Source organism: Carcharhinus amblyrhynchos, chromosome 19 (assembly GCF_965287045.1).
Source record: "Carcharhinus amblyrhynchos chromosome 19, sCarAmb.v2.hapA, whole genome shotgun sequence".
NCBI classification, from domain to species: domain Eukaryota; kingdom Metazoa; phylum Chordata; class Chondrichthyes; order Carcharhiniformes; family Carcharhinidae; genus Carcharhinus; species Carcharhinus amblyrhynchos.
Window position 1 is genome coordinate 11122574 of NC_137342.1, and position 12076 is coordinate 11134649.

The 12076-nt window shown below is 40.7% G+C and overlaps 1 protein-coding gene across 1 annotated transcript in view; it reads left to right on the forward strand.

Moving 5' to 3' along the window:
• lmo3 (LIM domain only 3) overlaps positions 1 to 10393 on the forward strand; it is a 61422-nt gene extending 51029 nt beyond the window's left edge. Inside the window, exon 4 of the mRNA XM_080207817.1 lies at positions 9649 to 10393. Within this exon, the coding sequence (XP_080063943.1) occupies positions 9649 to 9754 (106 nt within the window). The 3' untranslated portion in view covers positions 9755 to 10393. The remainder of the gene's footprint in view (positions 1 to 9648) is intronic.
• The last annotated feature ends 1683 nt before the right edge of the window (positions 10394 to 12076 follow it).

The following is a 12076-nucleotide window of genomic DNA, read 5'->3' on the forward strand; positions in this document are numbered from 1 at the left end:
GATTTGAGATTGTCTCAAATCTCCTGAGGGTGGTCAATTAAACTCACCAATTCCATTAAAATGATGGTTGTGAATGTTGCCCAATTCATCATACAACCAACTTCCCATCCATTGATTCCATCTACACTTCCTGCTGCCTCAAAAGTAGCCAGCATAATTGAGGACCCCATGCACCCCAGACATTCTCTTCCACCACCTTCCATCAGGAAAAAGACACAAGTCTGAGCTTACATACCATTGACTTAAACTGCTGCTTCCCTGTTGCCGTCAACCTTTTGAATAGACCCCAGCTTAAGTCTAACACTGTCTTCTGCACTCTTCCCTTCTTCCTGGTCTGTTTTTGTCTATACGATGCACAAGAAACAACATTTCACTATCCCAATTCGTGTGACAAATTAAATCAATAGACAACCTCTCTTTGGTGACACATTCCAAACACTCCATCTCAGTTGGTTATTTTATCATCTAATTGCAAACTAGCTGCAACCTTGTTTTGCTACTTACCCATTCACGTACGCTGAAGGTCCTAATTCTGCACATCGGCATCATTTTGCTTTCTTGAGGCTGCTTCAAGAAAGTTTGATTTGCGGGAAATTAAACCTCAATGATGAATGACCACCATCCACACCTTGTGTATGAGCTGGATGGCACAACCACTGTTGCAATTCTCACTCTGCCAATGGGCAAGTCTGGGATGAGAAGTAGGACCATAGGAGCAAGGTTGGGAAACACCATGCACTGTGATAGGAGTCTGAAGTTCCCATAAAAACCCTAGATACCAGCTTGCTCAATTTTACATTGTGCTTGCAAAACCTGATTGTCATTTAGCCCATCACCCATCAATCTCATTCCTATCCCATTCTGCAGAAAATGGATGCAGTGAAAAGAAATAATGGAACTTGACTCTATCAGGCTGACATTTTGAGGTGCTAAATCAGCACCTATATTGCTCAGTGGTCAAAACATCAATGAATGGTGGAACTATATTGCAATATGGGTTACATAAGGGATGGCGTTCTCTGTTTAATGAGTAGAGCTGCAGTGTCAAACTAAGTTGCATATAGTGGATGATGGTCTTGCTTTGCATTTCCTAAGAACAGAGTTTGCCAACTTGGACTGACTTTTGAGCTGCTTTGTTAACAAATGACCATGTATCAGCTGCTTGTTTTAAATGTTTTGTGAATTCTTTGTGCACATGCTTCTATATTGGTGTTCTTGCCTGTTGAAGTTGTGGGGCATCTGCAGGTTGTGTAGAACTGTCCTGTTGTAGTTCTGTCTGAATCTACTTCAGTGCCTTTTTTAGGCTCTTTCAGCACTGAGATGAATTGGCATGTGTATAATTAGTAGTTGGCTTCCCGTGTGTCCCTTACAGCACTGAGGAGCACTTTATCTGATATCCACTGTTCTGAAGATAGAACAATGGAAAACTGAGTTCTTTGGGTAACTAGGAGGGATTCACATTCACTTCAATGCTTGCTTGGCCTGACCTGTCCAAGGGATACCTTGTGCTACGTTACTGAGATTAATAATTGCTCAGTACGGTGCTTTGGAAAGCTGGTCCTCTGATCAAACCAACGATGGCTCGGAAGGCAATCTGCTTCCATCTCATCAAACCTCTTACTGGTTCTTCAAACTTGCTGTTCTTGCCTGTATCTAATCAGCCAGTACTCTGCTGATCCCAGAGTCTTTAAGCTCTGAAGAGCAGCAGATGGGACATTAAAGATGGTAGTCAAATAGCTAAGCATACTAATGAGCACCTACAATATGAAGTTGCACAATTGCAATGCACGTAAGTGAACAATACAATAAGGACTAGTTGATCCTCCTGAGTAAAAGGATAATTGGGTACTCCTGCCTCTGTCACCCTGCTCCAGTTCAGTCCTATTCTGTGTGAAGTTTGCTTGGATGAGAACCAGGTAGGTTGGGTTAATTGTGTGCAGTAAATAGCTGTGATTCACCAGAACATTGAGCAATTACCGTGGAGCATTGCCAAGAGCTGTCCTAACCGTTTGGCAGATTTCCAGTGGGGTGTCCATTTGGTATGATGGTGGGAGGGTTAAAGCATTTGCTGCAGACCTTGAACACTTTATAGCAGCTTAATGCGGACAGGAGTTAGTCAAGTTTCCAACATTATTTACCAGTTAAAAATAGTTGATCGTGGTGAGCCTGACAATTATGTTCCCTGACTTCCAAGGTGCCAAAGCCTTTGGGCTTCCCTTACGACTAGACACCTGATTCAAAGCAACTGGGGTCCTAAATTGGTGAAACTATAACCTCATTCAATTCTACTTGACCCCACAGAATCTTAATCTTGGAATTATCATGCAGAAGGAGGCCATTCAGTCCATGTCTGTATCCTCCTGCCTTCTGCCCCATAACCAGATAAGTTAAATTCCCTTTTGAATTCCCCAACTGAAACTTCCTCCAATACACTTGGACAGTGCATTCCAGACCTTAATGACTGGCTGCATGAAAAAGATTTTCCTCTTTTTTGCGCTTAACCAATTACTGCAAATCTGTGCTCTCATTCTTGATGACTTTTGATCGCCTCCTCTCATCTCCTTTGTTCTCCAAGGAAGACTATCTTACGTTCTCCAATCTCAAGCTCCTCAAGCTTGAAGCCATTCTTGTGAATTTTTTTCTATATTCTCTCCAAGTTGCTGCATCCAGAACTGGACACACTCGTCCAGCTGGAGTTGAACTGATGTTTATTCATGCAGGACATTAACCACTCCTGCAATCTGCCCTCAAATGCCCCATTGAAGAGCAATCGTTCCCAGCATCCTGATACCAAAGTTGTGATAGTAAGCAAAACAGCATGACATTTTCTCTGCTTGTCACCCTGCCACCCAAAAGAAAACTGGGATAACTTGGAAAATCTTGTTTTAATTTCACTGCATGCAACATTCCTTTTGTTTGCACTTTGAAATCCATTTCTGAGAACACTTGTAAGGATGTAAATAAATAACACCAAACATTGTGTTTTCATTTTATTTTGTGATGTTACCTTTACAGTATTCTCCTTCTAGGGTACCCAAGGCTTTTGTTAATCTTTTTTCAGCTAGTTTTTACTTGGACAGCTCACCAGCCTGTCACTAAGGACTTGTATCTTGAAGGTTGCCACTGTCAAGCATGGCTGACCAGAAGTGTCTCCCCTTCTGGCGTGTGGTGAAAGAATTTTGCAGATTGATTCTCAACCTGTTTGGATTTATGAATGGACCTTCCTTGGCCATTGAAGTCCTGAGGTGGGACTTGAATCCAGGACTTCTGGCTCAGAGGTAGTAATGCTACCCACTCTGCCATAAGATCCCTGCCTTTCAGAGCCTCTTAAGCTTTTTGAAGTAGTCCTCCATGAGTTTCAAATGTCTTGTTACTATTGCCAGGCACTTAGTTCTTGATCCTGTTTCTTATCTGCTCCATTGGCAACTTCTCCCTAACCTGCTTGAAAGAACAGATTTTTGTACTTGGTGCAACATTTTGTCGAACAGCTAAATGGGCATTTTTCTTACAAATTTACACTGATTTTAATGGCAGTTACTTGAGAAATGAAGCAGAACTATTGCATATGAATCAGGATTGGTTAGTCTTGTTCGTTAAAATTTATGTTGCATAAATTTGCTCATTAGCAAATGTCAAAGTTGCATGGATGTTCTAGTGTCTGACCAAAAATTATCCCTCAACCACCATTACTAAAACCAATTGATCACTTCCCTCCCCTTGGTGCTCACAATATCTGCCACCTTTCCCTGTATGGCAAACAACTTTGTCACCTGTTGGAATGGAGTGCTTTGGGATATACTAAGGTCTTAAATCTGCATTTTTACATTAATTATTTTTGCATTAGAAAACTTTTTTAAAACACTGCCCACCAGTACCCATTCAACATGCTGTCTTTTTTTATTCCAATCAAATCCAGTTTGGAGTCCCAACAAGTTGAGACATTCCCGATCCAAGCTGACAAGACAGGGCTCTCACCTCCTGTCTTGGGCTTGATCTACATGATCCAAGCTGATTGGGGTAAGTATAGCTCCTCATCCAAGGCTTGATCTCATTTGCATCTTAGCCAAAAGACCGAGATGCTGCTTTTAAAAATTGCTTCAAATGAAGCTAAAAAGTAGCCTAATGACTTCAGCCAAGTGCAGCATGTTAACACTACACTTGATCTTTGCCAAAAATGCTGAGAAGCAACATACTGTCTGGCAATGTGCCATCAGTGAGCAAGCCCATTGGCTTCCAGCATTGAATCTGGCCCAAAGAGTTGATCTTGAGTGAGTTTTACTCGTTGAAAATACTAGGCTGGGAGTTGAGGCTGTGCTTGTATCCTTTTAACTTGTGGCTTCACTGAAGCAATCCCATCTTGGCCAATAAACACACCATCCAGTATGGTACTGTAACACAAATGTGTAAAATACCTCGTTTGTGCCAAGCTGCACCTCCCCATCCCCTCCCACATGTCTTTCAACCATTAAAAGTTCATGTGAGACTAGTTGCCTGATATTGATGTAATGGTCACGTTTCTGATCTAGAGCTAGCTAACTCACTTGGCAAAATGGTTTTCAAACCACAAATGGGTGTTTTTTGAGTATGATCACCAAGTAATTAAATTGAGATATTAGGGATTCTGAGAAGAAATGAGTGATTCCTGTTGCCTAAACATTCTGGCATTGCGTAGATCATTTTAGCTTTCTACAGAGAATTTGTGCTTTTATTCCAAATGGGCCACGTTTTATACTTGGCCAAAACAGTCTGCTGTGTTTGACTAAATGCTGGCACGTTTTAAGGCTGGGAATTTACATCTGCAAGCTTGTTAATATATCCCAATTTTGGATGAAATGTTGAAAGATTACAGGATGAGGGGAACCTTTTCCTTCAAGTACACCCAAAAGGTACTAAAATCCAGTGGGTTCCTGAATTAGATGTTCCTTTGGCATTCCTCAACCTGTTTCATTTCTGAAAATTTTCCTGATGCCCCAAATTTGCTGTTCACCAATTTGTACTTGTGTCCCTTGTGCCACTCCTGCTTCCATGAGTTCAAACTTTAGGTCAATCTAAACTGTTTACTTGCTCCATAAGTTTCCATAATGTCTCTTCCCCCCCCCCCCCTGCTGATTCCCAACCACCACTCTTTCAAGACTAATGTCATTTCTCAACTCCATTTTCTATCACCCACTCAAAGTTTGGCAAATTGAACTACTTTTGCTACTGTTTGCTTAACTTTTTTACACTCCAGAGTTGCTGCTATTACAGCTATCAGGCCCATTTTCAGGATTTTACATAGCTTTAAGAAGCTTGCAGATATTGAATCTTGAGTGAGATGTGTGAAAGCCACTACTGAGATGCAAGCAAGAGTTTTCTTGAATTAACAAAAGTTACAGTAAAATAAACTGATAGACCCAGAGCCTTTGATAATTGGCCATCTACCTCTAGGATCTAGTTTTAACTTTCTACAGTACAATCCCCTTTAAAATATTAGAACAGTACAGGCCCTCTGGCCCTCGATTTTGCCCTGAGCTATGCCTGATCCCAAGATCAAGCTATCCCACTCCCTATCATTCTGGTGTGCTCCATGTGCCTATCCAATAACCACTTGAAAGTTCCTAAAGTGTCCGAGTCCACTAGCACAGCAGGCAGTGCATTCCACATCCCAACCACTCTGAGCAAAGAATCTACCTCAGACATCCCTCCTTTATCTCCCACCATGAACTTTAAAGTTGTGCCCCTTCATAATAGCTACATCCACCTGAGGAAATAGTCTCTGCATGTCCACTCTATCTATCCCTGTCATCTTAAACCTCAAGTTGCCTCTCATCCTCCTCTGCTCTAAAGAGAAGCCCCAGCTGCCTCAACCTTTCCTCTTGAGACCTACTCTCCAAACCAGGCAGCATCCTGGTAAATCTCCTCTGCACTCTCTCCAATGCTTCCACATCCTCAACTGCACACAATATTCCAAATATAGTTTCACCAGTCCTGTATAATTGTAGCATAAGCCCACAGCTCTTAAACTTAAACCCCCTGTTAATAAATGCTAACACTATAAGCCTTCTTCATGGCTCTATGTACTTGAGTGGCAGCCTTCAGAGATCTGTGGATATGAACCCCAAGATCTCTGTTCCTCCACATTCCTCAGAACCCTGCCATTTGACCCTGTAATCCACATTCAAGTTTGTACCAAAATGAATCACCTTGCACTTATCAGGGTTAAACTCCATCTGCCACTTTTTGGCCCAGCTCTGCATCCTATCAATGTGTCTTTGCAGCCTACAAGAGCCCACTACCCCACCAATCTTGGTGTCATCAGCAAATTTACTAACCCACCCTTCAACCTCCTCCTGAGTCATTGTTAAAAATCAAATAGCAGATGATCCAGCACTGATCCCTGTGGTATACTGCTGGTAACTGGCCTCCAGTTTGAAAATGTTCCCTCCACCACCACCCTCTGTTTTCTGCAAGACAACCAGTTACTTGTCCAATTGGCCAAATTTCCTTCTAGCCCACACCCTATCGTGGGGAAACTTATTAAACACCTTACTAAAGTGTATCCATGTATACAACATCAACTGCTCTACATTCATCTAAGAATTCAATCAAATTTGAGGCAGGACTTATTCCTCAAACTGTGCTGACAATCCCAGATTAAGCTGTATCTTTCCAAATGGTCATAAATCCTATCTCAGGACTTTCCATCAACTTAACAACCAAAATAAGGCTAACTGGTCTGTAATTACCAGGGTCATTCTTATTTCCTTGAGGAACAACATTCTCCAGTCCTCCAGCACAATCCCCATATAAGAAGTCTCTCAACGCCAGGTTAAAGTCCAACAGGTTTATTTGGTAAGCAGTGGCTTTTACTATCAAATAAATCTGGACTTTCACCTGGTGTTTTGAGACTTGTGTGTTTACCCCAGTCCAATGCCAGCATCTCCACATGATGGCAATCCCTGTGGATAGCGAGGACCCAAACATCAAAGCTAAAGGCTTTGCAATCTCATCCCTTGCCTCCCAAAGTATCCTAGGATGTATTCCCATCTGGCCCAGGGGACTTGTCGACCCTCAGGTTTTTCAAAATTGCTATTACATCTTCTCAGAACATCTACCTCCTGCATCCTATTAATCTTATCTCTCTCATCCTCAAAAAACATGGCCCCTCTCATTATGAACATGGAAGAAAAATATTCATCCAATGCCTCCTATCTCTTCATGCACAAGTTTTCACCACTATCCTTGACCAGCCCTAACCTCACCCTGGTCATTCTTTTATTTCTCGAGTAAAATGTCTTGGTGTTTTCCTTCTTCTCTCCTGCCAAGGACTTTTCTCATGCCCCCTCTTAAGCCCTTAACTCATTCCTAGCTACCTTGTAACACTCAAGCAACCCAACTGAATCTTGTTTTTCCATTCTAGCAGTTTGAATTAGATTTTAAACTTCAAGCAATACAAAGCTGTTGGAAAATCAGTTGAACAGGCTATTACAATTCAAAAATATAAAATATTGGTTATTTCATCTTGGAATCCTAGAATCCCTGCAGAATAGGAAGCGGCCATTTGGCCCACTAACTATCTACCCCAGACGCTATCGTTACCCCCCCCCACAACCTACATATCTTGGGACATGAGGGACAATGCGTAGCCAATCGACCAACCGTGTAATCCATCGTGAATTATGCATTGGTTTGATATTTCACATTTTGGTCTGAGGGGAGACTGCATAGATGATCAAACATATCTATGTAAATGCTCCATCAGTGGCATTTCATACAGTATGAATTGAACAAGTTGGATGCTTTCTGAATTAAATTTAGTCATTTTAACATCAATTTTGAGATGGATTGAACACATCAGAATCTAGATCATTTAATACAAATTGGGTAGAACAAAACCAGACAGCTAAAAAAACAAAATCCCTACAGTGCTGAAGGAGGCCATTTGGCCCATCAAGCCTGCACTGACAATCCCACCCAAGCCCTACCCCCTGTGACCTTGTACCCTGCTAATTGCTGAAACTTGAGCAATTTAGCATGACCAATCAACTTAACTGCCATTTCTTTTGGAATGTGGGAGGAAACCCACACAAACACCATGCTCTGGTGTTGGTGAAGCCACATCTGGGGTACTGTGCACCCTCTCCAATGCCAGTGTTCTTTCTCAACTAAAGAGACCACAACTTTACAGAAGACGTTTCACTGGGTTGATTCCAGAGTTGAGGGTTGGTTTATGAGACTGGGACTATTCTCATTGGAATTCAGAAGAATTTGGGGGGGGGGGGGGGGGAGGACATCTAGAAATATATGATTATGAAGGGAATAAATCAGGTAAAAGTAGAGCAATTGTTTCCACTGGCAGGTGAAGCTAGAACTAGAGGGCATGGCCTCGAGGGGTGGTGTGGGGGGAACAGATTTAGGACTGAGTTGAGGAACTTCACCTAAAGGGTTGTGAATGTGTGGAATTGTCAGTGAAGCATTTAGGCTACCTCATTGTTTTTAAGGCCGAGAGATTTTTGAACAGTAAAGGCATTCAGGGTTATGGTGAACGGGCAGGTAAGTGCAGCTGAGTACACGAATAGAACAGCCACAATCTTACTGAATGACGCCACAGGCTCAAGGGGCTAGATGGCCTACTGCTCCTTTGGGTTCTTATGAACGTGCAGAATCCAGCAAATAACTCTGACAAAATTTCTTTACTCAAGTGACTGCAGTAAGGTGAGGGTAAGTGGTTGAAGTGACCAAAGTAATGTTAAACACTTAAGGGGTATTAGCAATAAGCTGAGTGGGTTAGATGAAGCAAGAGGCTATTGTATAGAGAATTTTAAAAAAAACCACTACAGACAGACTGGGGCTGAATGGCCTGTTTTTCTGGTATGTTCTGTAATTGTCTAGTTCTTTGTATCCACAATGCATGACTTCAAAGTTAGTAGCAGAAATGTTGAATTGTTTGCAAATGGAAGTACAATGGGATCCAATTTTTTGAAAATTTTTAAACTGGAGTAGGAAGCTCTTTGCAAAGAATAAAATAGATTTTAGTTTAAAAGACAATCTCTTGCTATTTGGGAACAACTTGGTCAAAATGGTGCAGCAAATTTAGAAACCTGTCTGAGTTAAAGAGACAAATTCTTACAATTACTATCCCCGAAATGCTTCTAATTCAACACTTAAGCAACACAGCATTCTGTGGCCCTCATGATATTCCATCTAACCTGCTTAACATTATTACCAAAGGGAATTCTGGCAATACATTGGAATATCAGTGAACAGCTAGCTAAATAACACTGCCTGCTATTGAGGATAACCTGGGTTGCTATGTGTAATTATGCATGCTTTTGCTGGATTTGGTAGAGTAAGCATAAGAGCTTCTGAAGGTTAAATTGATAGTCAAAAGCATTGCAATTTGCTTAAAAGCCTCCAGTTAAGAATATTTTTGTGCATACTTGAGTTTTATATATACATATTAGACATAAATGGGTTTTTTTGGAACCCACACCTAACAAACGTACTGCCAAATGTCTTGACTCAGTGAAGTAGTTCTCAAAGTACAATATAAATGCACAGGCAGATTATACGCTAATGGCTTTTATTTCTATTTAAAGACTCTCTCTATTGAGCTCTCCTGTATATTCACCACACTTGTTACTCTTCTATTCCCTGTTATCTGTTCAGGTTTTGTGTTGGCGATAAATTTTTCCTCAAGAACAATATGATTCTGTGCCAGACAGACTACGAGGAAGGTTTGATGAAAGAGGGCTACACGTCCCAGGTTCGCTGATGGCCATGCGTGTCAAATCATTTGAAGCACTAATTTCTGTACTGTTTACTTGTAAATATGAATTGCAACAGGAACTAATAGCATAGACGTACAGTATCCAGAGCTGGTGGCCATGTTTGGATTAAAGGTGGGACAGAAAATGGTATATAGTCATTTTGTTCCTGTTCTAAGTTGAATGTCTCTTAGACCACCTGTATATATTGAGCTTTGCCATGAGGGGGAAACCCGTTCCCCTTTTTGTTTGCTGCTTACAGTTTATAATTTTGTTTGTCATTTTGGCATGAGATGTTTATTTTGGATGACTCTTGTATATACTATTGTAATATTTGAAGCACAAATGTAATACAGTTTTATTGTGTTAACATTTGTGTTCATTCCCTTTTTTGTTTCTTGGTACTGTGCATTTAGTACAATCAGTGTTCAGATTTATTGTACAATTATGCTTTCTGTATTCTAACTATTTTAACTGAGCTGTAACTTTCTATTAAAATAATCAAACTGCAATTCTATGCACTTTAATTTATCTGCCAATACAATGTGTTTAAAAAAAAAAAATCTGGAGACCCAAGAGTAGCCAAATATATATAATCTCCTCACCTAGAGGCTGGCATTAGAAATTACCGTTCTGATATAAATGCTTTGTCTACCAGATGAGATCAGTTTGTTCAATAAACAATTTTACACCATGGTTTTGTGCAACATGTTGCATGAAGTTGCTTTATTTTTTCGAAACTGGAATTGGTGCATTTTCGTGTTGGCATATGTTTTAAGTGTCACCCAGACTCCACACAATCCTGACCCGAGGAGTGTATATTTCTGATCCGTTACTATATTGAGAAATATGTTGACCTCAAGGGCTTGAAGAATGGAGACTTGTTGTTTTATGTTTGACTCTTTTTGATGTATTTCAGTAATGATTAGCAGCTGACTGACTTATCTGCAATTTGGCAGCCCTTAACAGGCAGTTTAACTCTACAGCATTAGTCAACTTCATTCTGTTTTCTTGATAACTGTGATCTTTAACTGTAAATGTGTGCTTTTAAAAAGGTACAAATCGCACAAAACAAATTGACCCACAAGAACAGCCTAGCGTGGATGTAATTTAATGTATTTTTGAAGAAAAATCAAAGTGAGCCATTTTAGCAAAGGATCTCTACCTCTGAACTGCAATTTGTGTTCATGACAACATGCATGAGGTGATATTAGAAAAAGTTGGGCATTGGTTGCACATTTAAAATAATTGGATTTGGGTAATTTAATCTGACTCCATCCACATTTAGTAATGGGAAGAGACCACCTACTAACATCTCAAATTCTGAATACCATTGGAATTCAAATTGGTTCCAGATTACTTGAAGGACCCTGGATGTTCTGCAAGGGTATCGACTATATGGGCTGCTTTCAATGGTATTTTCAAAGAAATTTATCTTGTAGCACTTATAGCTGCCTAGTAAGTATCAAATGCAAATGTTCCCACTGGTGCTGTGCAGTGTAAGCTATTAACTTTATGTATAAAGGAGCTGCTGCTATAGATGTTGCATTTTCTGTAAAGATCCATTTTGCAAAATGGAAGCATTGCTGATGGGATAGCTCATTCCAGATCGGGATAGGGATGGGAGCTAAATGTCACAGTAGTTAAATTGTGGAAATGTTCCTTTTACTCTGCCTTGAACTGCAACATTGTTCTCACTCTGCTTTGAACTGTAAGTGGAAATTTAAACTCCCATTCTCTTGCAAATTTCTTGATGTGGTCAACAGCAGCACAGTGGTTTGCACTGCTGCCTCACAGCACCAGGGACCCCAGTTTGATTCTCAGCTTGGGTCACTCTGCAGAGTTTCACAGTAACTTCATTGCAGTGTTAATGTAAGCCTTGCTTGTGACTAATAAACTTTAAAACTACTTTTTAGAGTTTGCATGTTCTCCCTGTGGGTGTGTTTCAGTTTCCATCCAAAAGATGTGCTGGTTAAGTGCATTGACCATGTTAAAAATTCTCTCCCTCCAGTGTACCTGAACAGGTGCTGGAGTTGACAACTAGAGGATTTTCACTAACTTTTTTGCAGAATTTTGTTGAGGACAGGTTAAGTAGGAAACTTCCCAACCCTGTGGTTTTTTTTTCCAGGGGCATTGGACAGCAGCAAGATCCCAGAACCAATTGTTAGCTTGTGTAACATTGATCTTAGTCAGACTAATGGGAACAGTTGCTCTGTGGGATAAAAACTTGCAGAATCAACGCCTGCTTGTGGCTTAAACTTAACGTTTAAAAAGTAAGTCATGACGTCTGAGGCTGGGAAGTACCTCCCATGTGTTGCTATTCACAGCAG